This window comes from Dipteris shenzhenensis, chromosome 14, assembly GCF_047967505.1.
Source record: "Dipteris shenzhenensis isolate YYH24624 ecotype China chromosome 14, Dip_SZ_1.0, whole genome shotgun sequence".
Classification (NCBI taxonomy): domain Eukaryota; kingdom Viridiplantae; phylum Streptophyta; class Polypodiopsida; order Gleicheniales; family Dipteridaceae; genus Dipteris; species Dipteris shenzhenensis.
The window spans coordinates 33,566,696-33,587,283 of NC_141609.1; the positions used below are offsets into that span (position 1 = coordinate 33,566,696).

The 20,588-nt window shown below is 39.6% G+C and overlaps 1 protein-coding gene across 1 annotated transcript; it reads right to left on the reverse strand.

The window, feature by feature from the left end:
- Nucleotides 1–19,196: 19,196 nt before the first annotated feature.
- On the reverse strand, nt 19,197–20,141 carry LOC147894507 (non-specific lipid-transfer protein A-like). The gene is made up of 2 exons (XM_087385415.1): nt 19,711–20,141; nt 19,197–19,349 (listed from the first exon to the last, which is right to left on the reverse strand). Exons 1-2 carry the CDS (start codon nt 20,064–20,066, stop codon nt 19,340–19,342), a joined length of 366 nt encoding a protein of 121 aa, XP_087241541.1. The 5' UTR covers nt 20,067–20,141; the 3' UTR covers nt 19,197–19,339.
- Nucleotides 20,142–20,588: the final 447 nt, after the last annotated feature.

Consider the following 20,588-nt stretch of genomic DNA (forward strand, 5'->3'; position numbering starts at 1 on the left):
GATGGAGAGTATGCATTGATTACAAACCTCTCAATGCGGTAACAAAAAGTAATCATTATCCCCTTCCTTTTATTGATGATATATTGGAGAAGCTATTCATATCATAACAGATCTCAAGAAGTTAACAAGTGGAAAGGACATTCCTATCAAGCCATCTATTGGTGGAGTACACAGTAAGAAAAATTAATTCATCCTATTAGGCATATCTTTTTGGTACTTTCTAACACAAAATACTGATCTAATATTTTCTATGATTGCAACATATTATCTATAACCACTGCCCATGATTTTTAAAAAATATGAATGCCTTGAAATTTGTTCCACACAAGGTATGGAGAAGTCTCACTACACTACACAAAATACATTTTTTTGATACATACAACATTTTGAGGAGTACAGAAGGCAAATAGCCTCAAAGAAGTATTTCAATGGTTCTATAGAGGGGAAATTACCAAAAACTGAGCCAAAAAAAGTGAGCAACTCCAAAAATAGCGAGCGAGACTAAACAATATGTGAGAAAGAAAGCCCTTGGAACAACAAAATCCCAAAATCATACATATCCAAAAAATGCAGCCATGCCTCAAAATGGCATTTCACATCACCTTCCTTCTTGTAGTGTCACATTATAGTCGTTATGGAGAGATAGTTACATAGCAGCACATAAAATATGCGATTGAAAAAAATAAAGACTACTCAGATTGAAGATTCACACATCATGCCTCCCATGCATGCAGAAGTACGTCTTCCATTCATCTGATTTAAAAAATTGATCAGGTTGCACAAACATCTATACATTGAAAGTCTTAAGAGTAGGGTGGTCCATTCTACCCTCTTCCACAATGAACTCTTTCGACCATCCATTTTGATTTAATTTTTCTGTGGGACGTGACCTATTCCAAAACTCTCGCATCTTACTTTTATTTGCTTCATGGATAGCTTGAACTAATTGTGCTTGCAAAGATTTCTCCAATAATTCACAATAAAACCATTCCAAAATTTCATGGAGAGCATCACTTTGAGCCATCCCACCGCCATGATGCATGCTTTCTAAATATGCACCTTGTGCTTGGTGATACGACCTTTCGATACCTTGGACACTCCAAACATTCAAAGAGCCATACTTTTTTATAAACCATGGACTTTGAGAGTAAATAATGTAATGTATCCAAAATAAAAAACTTGAGTTTAAGAGAACAAGGAAAATTACATGCAATAAAGTCAATAGGTGGTGTTGACTGTACCATGTAATGGCTAATGTGTGTTTCACCTTAGGCTTGAGTAAACTTGGTGATAGCATCCTTAAACAATTGCACATCAGTTTTAGTCATGGAAGGTTGTCATAAACTTTTTGCAAACTTGTTTAGAGCTCTTCAAGTACCTGCTCTCATATCTCATATTTTTCACATTAGGATTAGCTTCTAAATTTGTGGTGCACTCACATAGTGCCTTCCAAAAACCATAAGTATGCCATGTCAATTTTAACCATGAGTAGAGAAAAATCTTCATGCCTTTGCTCCGCCCATGGAAAACTTATATTGAAGATTCCCTAAGGCCCCTGAGAGTAGTGAATCTTTTTGAAGCATGATGTTTCCTCCATGCAATCCCATGTTGGACGAAAGAGCGTTAAGCTTTGCAATAGAACCTACAACTCTTCATCCTTACTTCCTCTATGCTAATTAGATTTGTGCTAGTTAGCATATTTCAAGTTAGCATACTACAATGCTATTTAGCATGCTAATTAGCACCCCATCATGTATTGTTGCATTCATGCTAACTAGACTCGTGGTATACTAACTAGCACTATAGTGTGCTAGCTTGGAACAAGAGACCACAAATTCAAGCGACATTGGCCAATCCATGAGGAACAAACACTCTCTGTTTATTTATTTCTTCCATGCTAGCTACCTATAGTATGCTAAGTTTGTTATTGTTATAGTAGTATGCTAATTTGTCTCAATCAACTTTCTATTTTGCTCTGTACATTGACTACAGGTGGTAAATCCATCCCTGATGCTTATTCTCCATGGACAAGTAGAATCACTGCAGGCTGGGAAGCATGGCACAAGAGGGAGTGCAAAATTGCCTAATGAACAGGCTAGGGTGGGCAAGAGAAGTCAGGGTGTGGAGGAGAGAGAAAGTAGAGATATCTTCTATGCATCTAAACAAGGTATACCTGGCCTTCACAAGTGTTTGAATACTAAACCAGACACAATAGGCACATGCGAGGATGAATTTGAAGATCAGCTTGATATATAAGACCTCGATGCCCTAGTTGATGTTGCGGTTAAATACATTGATATTCCCATAAAGACATATGTACAAGTTCTCATTAACTTGATGTCTTTAAAAAAACATGAAGTGAAGATTTAAAGTTGTATGATAGCCATGTCAAAGTTCCATGCACCCCATTTTGAAAATCTGCAATAAAAACGATTTTGCAAAATAAAAAAGGACTTTAATGCAGAGTATGGGCTCATCTTAACAGGTGTGAACCCTTGCCACTTATCATCCTCATATGTCTTGGATGAGCTATGGCCAAAAGGGGATAGAGCCAATTAAATGTAGAATGGTCTGCGAAGATAGGTAAAAAGACATGCTCTCGCTAAACTACAAAGTGTATCAAGAGAGGCCCATCAATAGCAAAGTAAGCCTCGCATTTGCAAGGGGATTTGCCTATGAGTATGGAAAGCGAGATGCCCATAGTACTGAAAAGGTGCTCCCTGTGGCATTGCTAGAATTTGCGGGGGAGTCAATTAAAAAATTAGAGAAGAAAAAGGAGTTGTAATAGCATATTATGGAGGTGGCATATTGCGAATGGATTCTCCAAGGGTGAAGATGATTTTGAATAGTAGGTAGTGTTTGAAAGGACAAATTTGACTTCACGGATAGCAACTAGCATTCATCATGATAGTAAGGTAGATTTTTTGTCACCTTCTATGGTCGATGAATTAGCACCTAAAAATATAAAAAATGTAGAGTTACTACTTGCTAACAAAAAGTCAATTATGATGAAAGCAATGGAATAATCCACAAAGGCAACTATGCAGATGGAGGAGGTAAAAATGTATGCTTCTGCAAAGAGAGGGCATGTTCATGGTTGTTGGCAGCCTGAATTTGAATATTACATCCCTTCAAAAAAGCCTTGAAACTAATGTTGATGAAGCAAGGAAAAAAAAGTTGTAGGATGACATTGGAATGTTGGAGAGTGTTTACAACAACATACTCGAGAGCGACGATGTTTCCAAGGATCTTGACAAAGAAGTTGCTGATGCACAAGTAAATACACAACTCTCACTTCTATGTTTTTATAAAGTTCATTTCTATTGTGGTGTTTAATATGTGTTTGAATTCATAGGAGTTGTTGAAGTCACAGGATGAACTGTTGCTTGAGATTCAATTAGAGGTTGACTTTGGATCACGCATGCTGCACTTTGTAGAAACCAGGCAACATGTAGCATTCATCCCAATAGCTATCCCAAGGTTCCTGCGTTCAAAAAAGAGTTGCCTTCCATCACAATAGGTGCATGTGTTGGGTGTGCCCATAACAGATGATGATATGGTGCATGTTTGCATGCTTTCCTACAAAGACCCCTACCACATCATGTGCTTTGCATTTATGTGCGAGATGGAGACCACATGTGTCAAAATTTCATGCAATCAACCAATATCAGATGCTACAAGGGTGCAAATCATAGGGTTCACCCCTTCTGGGTGCAACAAAATACCTAAGAGTAAGCATTATGTGGTGTTTCACTTGTATTTCTTGAACATGAATCTGTGTATGGGTTGTTTGACTTGCACTTGTATTATGCTTCGTTAATCAACACTAACTAGTGAGTTTTAAGTACTTGGAAATTACTCCTAGGAAAAACTAGCTACTAGTTGGATAGCTAGTAGATGCTAGGTAGTAGTTACTAGCTATCGGTACTAGCTAGCAGTTACTCCTTACTAGCCAGCTAGTTACTAGTTAGTTATTGCCAGTTAGTGCTTACTAGCCAGCTGGTTAGTAGTTAGTTATGGCCAGTTAGTGCTTATTAGCCAGCTGGTTACTAGCTAGTTTTTGCTAGTTACTGCTTACTAGCCAGCTAGTTACTAGCCATCTACTAGTTATTAGCCATCTAGTTACTAGCTAGTTATTGCTTACTAGCCAACTAATGCTTACTAGCTCCCTACTACTTATCACATAGTAGCTAGCTACAACTTTCTGGTTTTCTAGCTACTAGAGCTAGTTACTACTTACTAGCTAGTGATTACTAGCCAGCTAATGCTTGTTAGCTACCTACTACTTACCAGCTAGTTGCTAGCTATTGCTTACTAGCTAATTACTACTTACTAGTTAGTAGCTATCTACTACTTACTATCTAGTTACTAGTTATCACCTATATGCTAGCTACCACCTAGCTACTACTTAGCTGCCATGTACTGCTTACTAACTACCTACCTAGATACTTGCTAGCTACTACTGAACAAGACTTCCAAATGACCAACTAGTTAGTAGTCACCATGTAACTACTCCTTACCACCTAGTTAATACTACTCACCACTTTGCCTTTGTCTTACCATCTAGCTCTACTAGTTTACACCTAGCTATTACATACCATCATCAAGTATCTACCAGCTTGTACCCAACTACTAGTTACTAGCCAGTTATTAATTCCTAGCTAGCTACGTAATACTCAAGTGTCATTAGTTAGTTAGTTGTCACCGCTCTAAACAATATTGACAAAGCTTTCTCTTCATTGAAGGAGAGTTCACAAGTGTGCATGTATCTGAAGAAGATGTTAAAGTCTAGTCTCCGTCAACTGGGAATTTTTTTGGGGCTATGGCTCGTGTTGTTGATTACAATTTTTGATGCTTTGTATGGAATGTGCATTGATAAGCAATAGATCCTTTACTTTTAGACAATCAATTCTCCTAGGTTGGCTCCACACACCAAAAAAATGTGGTGTCTAAGGGACGAAATGATGGTAATATTTCCAGAAAGTTTCATGGTTTTGTATCTACATATCTACTGATAGGGTCCATGACATGCTTTTTATCTTGTATTGTTGATATACTAATTACTGTACTTTCATATGATCAGTACATGTGTGAGGGTGGCTCTACACACTTGCCAAATGAGAGTTTAGAGGGACAACACACTCCAGCTAGTATTGGAGAGGCGAATGCGACTGAGGCAATCCGTGGAGGTAGTGTATTTATAACTTACAAAAATTCCATTGCAACCATTACCATTATGTCTTTAGGCTAGGTACTATTGTATTCAACCAGATATTGTTCATGAACCATCTATGAATGATAGAAAATGCGATGCTTAGGAGAAGGCTCCCAAAGATGTACCATTTATAGGTATACTCCATCCTCCACAATAATCATGGTAGTGGATTTTTGCTACACATGATGAAAATCTTGACTTTGTAAATTGCAGAGAAGTAGAACATTGAAGTAGAGGAGGAGGATGAGTGTATGCTCCAATAGCTCCATGAATTAGCAAAGAAGAAGACAAGAAGACTGGAAAATGCAAGGTTGATGTTGCCACTCAAGAGAGTTAGATACCAACTCCTTATCAAGTCCTTGCTGCTTTGTTTATAGAAGTTTTGATTTTCTAAAATGTATTGGTTTGTTGTGCAGTAGATGCAGAAGAAGGGAAGAAGCAAAACACACCCCCTGCACACGCAAGTACAAGGAAACGGACAATCAAAGCCTAGAGCTTGCAAGAAATTGTAGGTTGCTTAGACATTAGGGCCATCAATCTTGTACTCCCCTCACATGAACGAATTGCAAATGGTGCTCCTATCTCAATTATCAGGGCTGAATATACTCTTTTTAATTTATGTGTCCCTTGAAACCATACATGCTTTTACAATGACTTGTTTCCCCCCTTCAAATGCTAAAGTACAATGCTCCATTTGTAATGTTGTAGTGCAAATTTAATAAATTCCCAATTACCATGTCAAGAGCATCCTGCATTTGTGCTTAAGTCTCTATTGTCAATTATCTGGCACAATGGTGAAGGGTATGTTGTTTGTATAGATAGTCCACTTGGCATCTCCTCTTCAAATTCAAGTGCTATTTTGATGGTTGATAATGATGAACCAATAGAAGCCTCTATTTTGCACAATAATGGTATGCCTCTACATGTCAAGAGAAGAAGAAATGGGATACTTGAGGGTGCCACCAAAGTTGAAGCACTATCACATGATGTCACAAGAGCTAGGGATGCTGCCACTCCACAAGGTGTTGCACTTCCACATAGATGCTAGGAATAGGGAATGATGCCCCTACAGAAGATGCTACACTTGAAAAAATGCAACAAGATTTGAGGATGTCATAGCTCGTGAACCAAGTAAATCTGCTCTTGGCCACCCTTGTCCCATAGGACAAGAGGTCATTGATTCTTTTCCCATTAATTGCAAACTTTTTTGGCTACCACACTTTTGAACTGGCTATGGAATTGGCTAGTGGCACCCAACTGCATTGTGTATGCATGGGAAAAATGTGTTGGAAATTTCGGAGGATACTCAAAGCATACATGTGTGCATGAAGGGGCAATGAGTGGCTATGCAGGTTAGTTTTAAATGATAGGTTTACGTCTCAAATGGCATGCTATTTATGACATCCTCATGCATTTTTAAAGACATTTCGTATATTTGTGCATCTCTGTCCATAATCTGCATAGGAATTTTGATGCTTTGCACTAGATGTGAGTATATTAGGACCTCAGGTTTATGTACGAGAAGGCGATAACTATACTCACCATTTTTTTCATTGTACAATCCTTGACCACATGGGAATTTGCTACAATAGTGCCACCCCATCCGTCTTTAGTTTTGTTAATGATTTGACTCTTTACTCTGGTGCATTTAATAACATAGAATTCAACACCTTCTTCATTTCCTAGTTCTACATTCATAGCAAAATTGTCATCCACACAAAGAGCATCGCTCATGCTATAGAAGGTTCATCATATATAGTGATCTTGTCTACTTCATCATCCTTGCTTTCATCTAGAATGGGTATAATTGTGTGATAGATCTGTGGCTTCACATGTGATTTGTTGATGCATGTGTTGTAGTTACCTTGCATGCAAGCATTGCAATAGCATGACAGCTTCTTACTATTATTTCCTTGCCATCCTCTTTTGAAAACCCTTGAACATTGTGCAAGGAGTGAGTCTTTTGAATGGCTTTGTCATCCCATTTACTGCTACAAATTTCACCATCTTTGATCTCCCAAAACACCCTTGCCACATCCCTCCCTTTTGAGGTATGGCTAGATTTTGCACCATGAGGCAAGTTAGCTCTCAATAAGGCCACAACATCTACATCACATTGTAATTTGGTCCCATTTACCTCTAGTTGCACATGTGTTAAAGATCTCTTCACTACTGCACTTGACGCATCATACTCACCCTTGCCATGTCCAGAACCAAATAAATTATAGGTCATCTTTATGTCCATGAGTCCTGCATATGTGGCAACAGAGTAGAATGACCTTTTAGCCTTGAACTGGGAGGCAGCACCATCAGACCAGTCACCAAACCTAGTGCTCTGATAATGAGAGTTCTTTCCTCGATAGCCATCCATAATGCAACATAAAGCAATGTTGAACAAAAAGAGTATCATGCACTCTATCATCTAAGATAAAGAAATGCAAGGTCTTTTGCACATCTACTCCATACCGGGTATATGTGATGTGAACAAAAATGGTAATGTGGCATGATTGCCAATGCATGGATTGAATTTTTGTAACAGGTAGAGATTAGATCCCAGAATCTACCTATTAGTAAACATACGGTATCTTCATGAATGCATTCAAAGATTCTGAAAGAGAACACACCAACTCAAGATTGAGTGCAATAGAGATGATCAATTGAAGTGAACAACTACATATTTCTTATATTGCAAATGCTTCTGTAACAATAGCATATAAAGTAGGCATAGAACTAGGCAAAATAGAGTCTGATCAACAACACATGAGTCGAACGACTAACTAACTACATATGGTAGTTGCTTGCTAACTTGCAGACATGCCTGATCAACGGTTGCACAACTAACTTCCATTAAGGTTTTTCCATACATCCTATATCATTGTTAAAGATAAATAGTTCTTAAATATGTTTAGGCTACACTCACCCACAATTTCATTCTGCTCTTTGAATGTATAGTTCTCTGGAAAGTCGACCACTAATACAATCACACCCTCAAGGAATCATAACACACACTCTTTAAACTGATCAGCCTGCCATTTGTAAATGAAATTGTGTCGTATGAATTTCTAAATATGGATATTCAATAACTGTAACAATGCACTATAACTTGTCTTCTTGATTGCAAACATCTTCCTTTTCTTTGTTTCTATGTGGGGAATCTCCTTGTCTTGGTTGGTCTTCTTCTGGCATTTTCCCTTCAACTCCACCTGAAAGTCTTTAAATACCGTTATTGAAACATAATGACCTTCTTCTGCCATTTCATGTGGACACCATTGCACTTTGTCTGGTCCATATTTGTGGCACCATCCAAAGATGCATTTCAAATTATGGTACATGGATCCCCTACACCTCTCATAGGACACAGATTCACATAATGTTGGAACACTCAGTTTTGGTTTTCATGATGGCAAAGCAACCAGGCTACTCACCATTACCTTTGCATGTATCGCACATGTAATAGCAAGTTTTCCCATGAAACCCAACATTGTCTTGTTGCATTTGGGTAATAGATTCCTTCAGATATAGCATTTAAATATGTTGAATATAACAACATGTGTATCTATCCTTCAGTTTTTGTACAAAAAAAAGTTTCATGCGCTCAAAAGAATGTTGTTGTATTTGCACATCTGGAAACTCTTTTTTAAACTCAAGAAAGAGCTCAACCTATACCAGCACTAATAACACAATTAGTCAAAAGGAATGTATAAACACCTAGATATACTGCTAGGAAACACTAGGTACATGTAGCTAGTATAATGACAACAAACTAGTCCTACATCCAACTTGCATCTTGATACCTACTTTGTAGCCAGCTTGTTCATAGGTGGCTAGTTTATAGCTATCCAATTGGTATGCAGCATGGTAGTATGCACTTAGTTAGCTTGCACCATTTGCCCTTGAGGGGTCCCCTTTCATGTTGATATGGCGGGCAAGGGTCATATTGACATGCCATATACGTCCAATGCATGTCGATATGGCCCTTGCCCCTAAAGGGGATCCCTCAAGGGCCATATAACCAATTGCATCACTCTATATGGACACCATTCATATGTTTTGCACCAGCTTGTTGGTAGGTCCAGCTACCCAACTAGTATTCAATATAACAGTATGCAATTCACTAGTTTCCCCCTGGCTTGTTTGAAACTAGCTAGTTTGCAGTTTGAAGTTAGTTTAAAGGGAGCTAGTTTGCAAAATAGGTAGTTTAGCAAGGTAGTATGCACCAATCTAAGCATGGAACCCTAAACCATATGTAGCCATGATCAGATATAGGAAGGAATGCGTATCACAACATACATTAGATTTAGGCAACATTTACAATTGGAGATACCTACTTTGCAGCCAGCTTGCTCATAGGTGGCTAGTTTGCAGCTATCCAACTAGTATGCAACATGGTAGTATGCAGTTAGCTAGTTTGCACCATTTGCCCTTGAGGGTCCCCTTTCATGTTGATATGGCCCTTGAGGGGTCCCCTTTAGCAGCAGCAAGGGTCATATCGACATGCCATATATGTCCGATGCATGTCGATATGGCCCTTGCCCCTAAAGGGGACCCCTCAAGGGCCATATCAACACTTGCACCACTCTATATGGGCACCATTCATATGTTTTGCACCAGCTTGTTGATAGGTCTAGCTAGCCAACTAGTATTCAGCATAGCAATTCACTAGTTTCTACCTGGCTTGTTTGAAGCTAGCAAGTTTGCAAGCAGCTAATTTGAAGCTAGCTAGTATGCAATTTCAAGCTAGTTTGAAGCGAGCTAGTTTTCCCTCTTTTATCTTGTAAACATCTAAGGGATGGATGAGAGCACAAACTAATAAATATGTCCTTTGTAGTGAGAGTATCCATACCGAATGTCTCCGTCAAAAAATACCTTGCCACTTTATTAGTTATCCTGCTATCATTCATGATTGTTAAGTTGCCCACTCTCAGCTGCTGCATAATTGAATCCTTCAATCTGGCTGTCTCAAGTTGCTTTCTTTTCCTCCTGGCCTCATACTCCCTTATGGTGGATTTCTCGGATCTTGATGAACATGACAAACAACCTGAGGATGATGGGACCAAACATCTGCAGAAGCTGTCTTGTCCATGGTTTAGCGGTTTGGTTTGCATCCTCAAGGGGCGGTGTACATTTAGCTTTGTTCCTGATTGTCTTTTTCCTCATTCCCTGAATACAATAATCTCAATAAAAGTACCGGTCAACTCAAGATGACAGGCCCCAAACTACCAGTGTCTTATAGCAAGCCATTTGTCTTACAATAATCTACCAGGATCATTAGCAAAAGCGACAGACAAGAGGCTCGAAGCTTACGAGATTACAATATCTCCATACTCAACACAAGAGCACTCCTAACCTCGAGTGGGCTTTCAAATCAGAAATTGTGAAAGGTACCAGAAAAAGCTCAAAGAAATGAAGTATGCAGCTCTCTCCCTTTTGGGATTACTAAATCTCACATGATTTTTGGGGCTATGTGCTCTCTCCTGGGCCTTGGCAGTGGTGCTTGGGGGCTTTATCACCTCTTTGTGATTCATGGATATCTATTTTACAAGCATCTTGCTGTTGGTGGAATTAGTTCGCTTCGGTATTACAATTCTGTTAACAAAACTATTCAAGACTAAGCTTTTTATCTAGTGTTCATCCATAGGATTTCTCCTACCTTAGTAAGATGGCCAAGGTTGTTGCTTGGATCAAAAGAATTACTAAGGTTACACATGCACCGTTGGTCCAGTGCTACCCTCTGTGCAAGTTAACTTGGACAAGTTTGGTGCCTAAATGAGCAACAAGCAAGCAGAACGGTAATAGTTGATCGTTGATTTATTCCATCAACACTAGAACATTGCCACAAACATAGTTTAGGTCTCCCAATCTACACAAATATAATGGGAATAGAGAGAGAGAGAGAGAGAGAGAGAGAGAGAGAGATGAGTTGGCAGAGATAGTTATAATAGAAATGGTTTCAAGAGAGTGGGAGCACATTCTTGAAAATTTTTAATATTTCTAAGATTTATTGGTTTTCAACTATTACAAGTTCAATACAGTGTTGTGCCGGACCTCACCTTTTGCTGCCACTATACCATGCTTCCACCTGAGAATCATCTCATGAACCTTAGACTAAGTTGTCCTCATAAGCACCTTAATTATAATTATAGCTTTCAATTTACATTATTACCGTGATTTACTTTCTTTTAAATCTCTAAACCATCATGACCCTTGAACTAAGTGGTGTTCATGTGCTTTTTATAGGTAGCATTTATAAAATGATCATGATGCTTGGACTAAATGGTGTTCATATATGGAGTGAGAATCGGTGTTCATAAACACCTTAGTAGATCTTACATTATCAATGGGTGATTTATTGTGAGCATATTCATTCCAAAATATAATAGCATGAATCTTATAAATATTGTGACCCTTATTAACTTTGTGACCTTCCACATCACATATTATCTCAATAGTTTGTGGATGCACAATTGAAAACCTTGAATTTAAACATCTCTTAAACATTTTTGACTTCACAGAGAATGGCACCAGTGCCATTCCCAGCCAGGGGGTTAGAGAAAATGTAACATTGCTACTAAGTAAATAAGTGAGTGTGTGTGTATAATTTATATATAGATTTTTATTTATTTATTTCTATTTCTATTTCTATTTCTATTTGTATAACTTTATATATAATTATATAAATATATTCCTATAAATAAATTATAATTATATAAATACAAATATATTATATATATATGTATATGTATATTAGAGAGGTAAGAGAGAGAGAGAGAGAGAGAGAGAGAGAGAGAGAGAGAGAGAGATGTTGAGATTCACGAAAGAAGTGTTTAAGAGCCGGGTTGCTAACATCAGTCCCACTTAGTTTCAAGACCTCCGCCTCTACTTCGGCATCCGCAATCTCCACGGTCACCACATCCGCACGTACGAAGACATGCACGCCACCCATTTTTGGAAGTTCACTCTCATACCTTCACTCCACGCCAACTAGACCGCTATGTAGCCCTCCAAAAGGTGCTCTCTACACACCTCCTCCAGCACAGCTGATCCAAGGGCGGCTCAGCAATAGGAAGGGCGGCATGTTAACATCCACATAGTACAATCACAGAATGCAAGGTAATAAGTGATTAGAGGTGATTAGGCTTCATGATTTACTTCAACGGATGCAACCATGGAAGGAGTATAGTACAAGCTCACAGGGTTTGAGCCACAAATATCCCAAGCGGTCACAGGTTCAGGATGCAAATTGCCACAAACACATCATGTGGTTATTTGCCTCATGGGGGTCAAGCCACAAGTAGCTCAAGATCGGCCTTGCCACTCCAGGTTTTTGAGCCTCACACACAGGGTTTGAGCCCCAAATAGCTTCGACCTCGAAGGCTCAAAGCTAACACAAGTGCTATTTAGTGCTCTTATATGGTTAACACAAGTGCTATTTTCGACAGACAAGAGTGGAATAGGAGGGGAGATTTGGAAAGGATAGCAAAGATGCCTTGGCACCCTACAGGCCCAAGAGCCTCTTAAATGTAAAGAAAGAGAGTACTAAAATGAAAAGGGTTATCCCTCCCTTCAAAAGGTGACATGTATAAAAGACCAAATGGTCGACTTTGGTCTTCATTGTTGTATGCACAAGTTTGGAATACAAGCTCCCTCTTCTCCTCCAAGAGTGTCTTTGGGTGTTCTCTTGTTTCCTTTGTAATGCCTTTGTGTTTGCCACTCTATCCCCCTTCACTCTCCTCTTCCCCTCTCCTTCTCCCTCCCTTCTCCTCTCTCTTCTCTCTTCTCCCCCTTCCCCCTTTCTCTCGTGGAAACACATTGCAACAATCCGGGAGCCACTTGAGTGACACATGCGGATGGCTCGTGCATTGCATTGCTCTCACAAGGAGTAGCTTGGAGTGGAGGCTCCATCAGCATTCCTTCAAGCCTAATGTTGTCTTTGAACAAATTTGGGAAAGCCTTTTGTCAAGGTTTTGCACATGTAGTAAGAATGTGTGGTTTTCTCGCATCGCAATAGTCATGTCTTCAAGTTTATGCCAATGGAGATGGGATTGAAAATGTTTATAGGCCTCCTCTATCTTTTTATCATGACTCCCATTGAAGAACCTAAAATCTTCTCTTCCATCCATTTATGTCAGAGACATCAACACATAAAACTGATGGAAACTTGAATAATGTCATTGGAGAGGTCTTAAGGGTGTAGACCCATGAGAGACCCATAGCTTGGACATCAACATGACATTACTATAAAGGAAAAGCCATAAGAGTCTATCAAAGACCTGCAAGAAAAAGAAATGACAGTACTTGCATGAATGGCTTCACCAAGAATGTATGAGCAAGGTTTTCCCTCAACCTTGGCCTCTTTACTATTATCTTCTACAAGATCCTTGACTTTGTTGATTCCAAGCCTTAGATTTGTGGCCTCAATATTAGCCATGAATGGGCTTAACCAAGTGGTGCCATCCTTGAGAGGTCTCAAGGTGATTTTCAACACCATGAATTGCCAAAGAAGTATCCAATCAAACACATGTCAACCGGAAGGATTGGAGACTAGTAAGTTTGTACTACATGGAAGAGCATCTACAAGTAGGAAAATGAGGATCATGCCCTTCTTCAAGCAAAAGTTAAATCGTCCAACTAAACCACACCCACATTCTATGAAAAGAGATTACAGTTGGACAAAGTGGAATTGTTTTATTTTTATTTTTTTCCAAATGCCTTGTAGCATGATTTGCAAACACAAATTACAAATAAAGCTCATCGTGCCCCAATTCCATGTGAATGGAGAAGCAATTCACTTCATTGACACATCAGCTTATGCAATTTATGTAGCTGAAAAATTCAAGGGATTTCCCTACCCAATACATGATGGGTTGTGGTAGATTATAAAACTTTCCCTTGACTTTTTTGGAATTGTGTAGTGGATTTGCAAGTGGATTTGCAGTATGTTGTGTGGCTGCATCGCTAATAATGCATTTCTGATTGCATCATGTAGGGTGAAGAAGATAGAGGAGAGAAGTGTAGCTTTTGGTCCTAGAATTGGCAGGGCTAGCTAATGTTTTTGTGCAAAATCCATCAAACAGGTGCATGCAACCTTTGAAAGGGGTAGCATGAAAAATGCATGCATTCAAGTAAGCTTATGTACCTACGGCATCTTGTTGAGTGTATAGCTTGCCCCCCCTACAAAAGCATAATTTTTATTAATTGTCAACCTTTTCCTGACATTCTTGGCTAGGAAAAGTTTTGATGATGGTCCTATCTAGAGGTGGAGGACAACATTGAGAGCTGTACAGTGGGTTCCTTTGAGGGCATTGTCAATATTTTCATCAACAACCAGAGCTCACCATCTATTAACCCCCACTTTCACGTGTAAATATTAACCTGTAGGGTGTAGCCATTGGCACACCATGATTGGATTCATCACCATGAAAGATATGGAATGTGTCTTCATTGTGCAAAGCTGGGCTACTGAGGGCACATCCGCGAGTCAATTCTTGCACCTCTAGGGTGTAACTTTGGCTAGAGGGGACGCCTGAGAGACACACACACACACACACAAACGCACGTGTACATAGAGAGACAGAGACATTGATGGAGATGATGACAGAGACACAAGGGTAAGGAGGAGGAGGGAGAGCTTGCATGGTGGCTATGGTATATGAGGAGGAGGCAGTCAATAGAGCGAGCGAGCCCAAAAAAGCGAGCGACAATTAGTTGAAGTGGTTGGAAAATTAAGCAAGCAAAGAAAGAATCTAAGTTTTTTATAAAATAATTGCTTGAAGTACAAAGTATTCAAAAAGGTGGTTATGTGTCACAAAATTTATATTCTGATGCACATAAGTTTTTTAGATGGTGCAAAAAGGCATGATATTCATCTAAATCATGCCTTGTCATTTGATTTGATATGTAACATTATGCCATTTATATTTTATAATCAAAAGATGCAAGGATGTTAAAAACTCATCTTTTGGGCCAAAACAATCAAATGTTGACATCTTGCCAAAATATAGGGATGTGAAAATGTCCTCTTTTGGGCCAAAATAGGGAGTGCGTTAACGCGCTCCCTGTTTTGGCCCAAAAGAGGACATTTTCACATCCGTGTATCTTTTGATTTACTCATGTTACATATCAAATCAAATGGCAAGGCGTACTTTAGATGATTATCATGTCTTTGTGCACCATCTAGTAAAATTTAATAACAAAGAAACATGGGTTTTGTTCCAAGAGTGAACAGAGTTAAAAAAGCTAAGCATTTACATATGCATGGAATCTAGACTAATCCATGCAAGGAGTCCTTGGAAAGATGATCTCAATTACTCTAGTGGAAAGAGAGAACTTGATTGCAATAGCGTTTGTCTTTGAAAAAAACAATGACTTGGAAATTAAACATACAAACTGTCTCATGGATGATGTGAAATTAGTGATAATGGCTTTAAAGTTATATGCATGTTTAACCTTCTAGCATTGAGGGAACATATGCACTTTTGAATAAGTTATTATTTTTTGCTACTAAAATGGGGGATTTATAAATCTTTTATTGTTTTTTATCGCTCGCTTTTTTTGGCTCACTCGCTTTTTGGTAATCCTCTATGAGGAACAGACAATGAGAGTGATGATGATGATGTCATAGGGGTTAGAGGAAAGGGCAAGGGTAGGGGAAGAAAATAAGAGAGTGTGAAGGGATGATGGAAGGGAAGGCCACATAAATAGGAAAAGGAAGTTGTGGGATGTGAGAAAACAAGAGAATGTGAAGGGATGATGGAAGGGAAAGGCCACACAAATAGGAAAAGGAAGTTGTGGGATGTGAGGAAACCATCTTCTCAGCTGGTTCTTCCCTATTGCTATGCTCTTTGCATGGAATCTGTGGCTCCATGACCGAGAGAAATGATTAATCCATGTAATGCACAATACCTTCACCACTTAGCTTCAATTCATGCATGAACATGTGTGGTTCACCACTAGGTGTATGAGAAGCATGGATCTATGACAGAGTGATGGAATTGATATAATGCCCAAGTGGCGTTCCCTTTTGCTCTCCCACTATGTCCCAATCCTTTTCCATGTTGGTTGTAACAAACATGAGGAGGGTGTGTTGGCTTTGGATTTGTATGCTTGGATGTCATGGTAAGGTATCCAACTGAATGCCCAAACATTCAGTTGCATGCACGCGCGCGCGCACACACACACACACAAAATTTATACACTTTGCCCCACGGTCTCTTTTTTAGCACAATGTATTATTACACATTCACACACACGCACATACCCCCTAACCCCTCCCTAGGCCCCTACCTTACTCTCTAAAACCCTTCGTGTTTCTAATTATTTTTTATTCTTTTAGATATTTTCCACTTCTAAAATTTTTATTATTGTTTAATTATTATGCTACTAACTCCCCTTCCCCCCTATATACACTTTAACTATATGGACCCCCCTAGCCCCCTACCTTACTCCCGAAAACCCCCTTTAAGTTACTTTAATTGCACCTTATTGTTATGTATTAGTAAAATTTCATGGTTTCCCTTTGATCCAAGTAATCAATCTAGCCTACACGCTTGCCTACTTCTACTTGCTCCCCCTTGCTTTGCTTACTCAACACACCTACCCATAACCCCCCATTAAAAATTTACCATCCCCAACAATTCGGTCACACACACATGCTCACACTTACACACACTTTCTCTAAACCCTTAGCCACATCTTACCCCCACTTAAGGCAACTTCCAAACCTCCAAAGTTCCAAACCATTAAAATCCCTCCTACCTAACTCTCCCAACCACCCGCTTGTTTTTTGCCACCGCTACCAACCGTTATGCACCGCCACCCTTATGCACTTCCACCTTCTTTATGCCCACCATTTGGCACCGCCACCCTTCCTCTCTTGCATTGAGTACTATGAATATGCCTTTCGAGCTCACTACCCTTACTAGTTCTACCATTTCTCAAACCTACCTTCGACTACTAAGCTTCTTCGCCAACTCGTACCTATTGTTCTACACTCAGTCTTGGTATATGGCTCGCCAACCCCCCTCTTGCCTTCTTCTCAAGGCATCTTAGCGTTGCTTTCCCTTTGGCCTCTTGTGAAGTCTCCCATAGGGTACCTTGCCTCATAGTTCGACGATTTCCTTAGTAGCCCTTTGCGACTACCCTTGCTCTCATACACGGGTATGCCTTTGTTTGTCTCTTTCCGCTTTCAGGTTCCCGTTGTTGCTTCCATAGCGTTAGTCTTCTTTGATCCATTAATGCGCAGACTTGTGACAAAGAAGCCACTTACAACGTTCTGGGTGCATAGAGGACTTAGCTTTGGTGCCTACTTTACATGGTCTCTACTTTAATTAATGTCGACTGACAGGGTTTCATATTCCCCTCAATTTCTGTAAACATGTACATTTTCCAAATCTCCTCAATAAATGTACAAAATATGCAAGTTTCCAAATTAAAGAAACTACTAAATGACTTGTAAGTTTCAATGTTCGAGTCCATTAACTATAATATTATTGTCAGTGCATGGTTAGAAGGTTGAATCGCCACCCATTGATTATTTTTTTGGAAGAGAGAGAGAGAGAGAGAGAGAGAGAGAGAGAGTCACTAATAAAAAAATGTAAATTTCAAATTTTGAAATAAATAAAATATTTCATTTTTGAAAGTAGGTAGTCATTGCTCTTGTTATGTATTACATGTTTCCATGTTTAATTTACAACTCTTCTCAAGTAGAATTTCAATTCCTTCTAGAAGTACACAACATGCTAGTCTCCCTATGTTACTATATCTCATAGTTATAATGTAACCCCCACAATTTGATTAGAGTGAATTATGTTTAATTTGTTAATGCAAGTACACAATGCGTTTGTTTCTAAAATGAAGTCAATCACGTGACTAGAAGTCAATCCTCACATGTTAATTGCAAGCACATCCGGCATCATGTTTTCAACCATAGAGTTTCTATCAAGTTCATCAAGACATTTTTATATATATATACAATAAAATGGGCCATACGGGGAGTCACATAGAAAAAATGTGACTATTACTTGCATTCAAGATGGATAGCTTTTAGTCATGTTTTCAACAAAAATATAGCTACTTAGGGATATCCTAAAAAGCATTTTGAAAAAGAGAAAGGTTGATTTTTAATCTTACAATTTTCATAGATAAGGGATCTCAAAAGTAGGCACTGAACACACTTGACATAAAGGGTTTACATATAGTGACTCACTTGAGACAACTAGCTCCCCAATATAAGATATTTGCAAAGTTAAGTTAGGATATTTATATTTATATTTACCATATATTTATGTTTGTGACCATGGACAACATAATGTGTTGATAACCGTCATTAAGTTCACATATAACTCATTGAGATGTGTTTTTTTGATAAAATAATTTATAATTGTGATGCACAATATAATGTCTTAATAATCGAAGTTGTTCAAAAATTGGACCAAAATGGGCAAAACCCAAGGCCTACACTACAAAGAGCATGAGGAAACTGCCTAACAAGGCATATTAGATATTATGAGCAATAAGAGAACCATCCACCCACCAATTCATCTCTCTTTCCAACTATCTTAGCCAAATCCCATAGGAATGATCTTGAAGCGGCTATTAGGTGTGTCCCCTCTCCCCTTGCAATATAAGTTGCACTTTACCCAAAATAAATAATGATAAAAATTCAAAGTTGTTATGATAGTCATTTAAGAGGTTTTTTAGATAATATAAAACCATGATCCCATAAGATCTATTTACATTTGATTTTTCACGTACTTTTTCCCCTACTTGAAAGCTTTGAGTGTAATTTTTCAACATGCCTATATCCTCGCTCTCTAAAAGCACCTCTCTCTCTCTCTCTCTCTCTCTCTCTCTCTACCCCCCCTTAAAGGAGAGAGTAAAAATTAAGGAAAGACAAACATATATTTAATCATTTGATTCAAGGAGCATTACTATATTCGACAAATTGGCTACATTATACATATACGCCGATTGAAGCGTAACCATACTCGCAGCGCAGCGAGAAATGCTTATTATAAGAGATGGCCATAAGCGTTGGAGCGCGATGAGCGCTACATTATAGATGGTCCAGTGGGTCATGCATTTCTCTGCAATGAGATGGGGTTGTGCCAAAATGCGGGAAGCCGCTTAATGTATCCTGCAAGCAACGCCAGGAAATCAGAAAAGAGAGTACGTTTGGCCACCCTGCAGTCGCCTGCAGTCGATAAATGATTTTTACTACATCAAGACAGACCTCAACAAACGACAATCACGGACAAGTTTGGACTGTCCCAACGAAGCTAGTGTGCAAGCTGCATTCTTGAGAATGGGCATTCTTTGAGAATGAGCTAGTGTGCGAGCTGCATTCTTAAGAACGGGCATTCTTGAGAATGAGCTAGTGTGCGAGCTGCATTCTTGAGAATGGGCACGCCTTATTTGGCGACACAAGCGACGAGGCACGCATTCAACAGACAGCAACGCAAAGAAGGAGGACAGAGAGAGGAGTCATGGGAACTTACGCGGCGCAGTTGGTGGAAGGGCTGAAGGGGTAGGGGAAGGAGACTTTGCATTTCCCGGGCAGCGAGGAGACAGCGGAAGGGATGGTCTTGATGGTTTTGGCCTCAGCTTCGAGGCAGCGGCAGATGGCCTGGCGGGCGGCGGTGGAGGAGGCGAGGGCATGGAGGGCGGAGACGCCGGCGCAGCAAGCGGGGGAAGGGGGGGGGGCACCTTTGGTGAGGTAGCCGATGCAAGAGACGAGGGATTTGGCGACGACGGTGCAGGAGACTTGGGCATGGGAGGGGAAGGCGAAGGAGGCGAGAAGAAGAAGAGAGCAAAGCAAAGCAACAAGGGAGGTGGTAGAAGGAGCCATCGCCATAGCCAAGAGCTCGCAAGCTCACAAAGCTTGTATATATGAACTACATACAATACAAGGTTTTGTGAAGAAGAAGATGGTGATACTTGTATTGCAAAGTATTAGTCCGTTATATAGAGCTTTTTGAATCACCCTTTCTTACCCTCCTTTTATTTCTTTGCTTACACCTCCTCCTGCCCCCCTCTCGTACACCCATGTGACTCCTCACCTACCCCTCCCTTCTCCTCCCTTGCTTCCTCTCTCCTCTTCTCCTTTTCCACCACGCCCCCCTTTGTACATCCCGTCGGTGTCTTTTAGTTATTGTCCCATCCCCACTTTAAATTTATATACTTCCTCACCTCCACTAGATTGATTGTATAGCATCCCTCAGTGGCTCCCTCACCTCTAGTAGATTGATTGTATCACATCCCTCTCCTTGAGCCGGCCATGCATGGCCACTTTATGTGAGAAAAACACAAAAAGGCATTATGTTGCTTGTCATTTATGTTGATGATTTGATCATCACAAGTAATAGTGATGAAGATA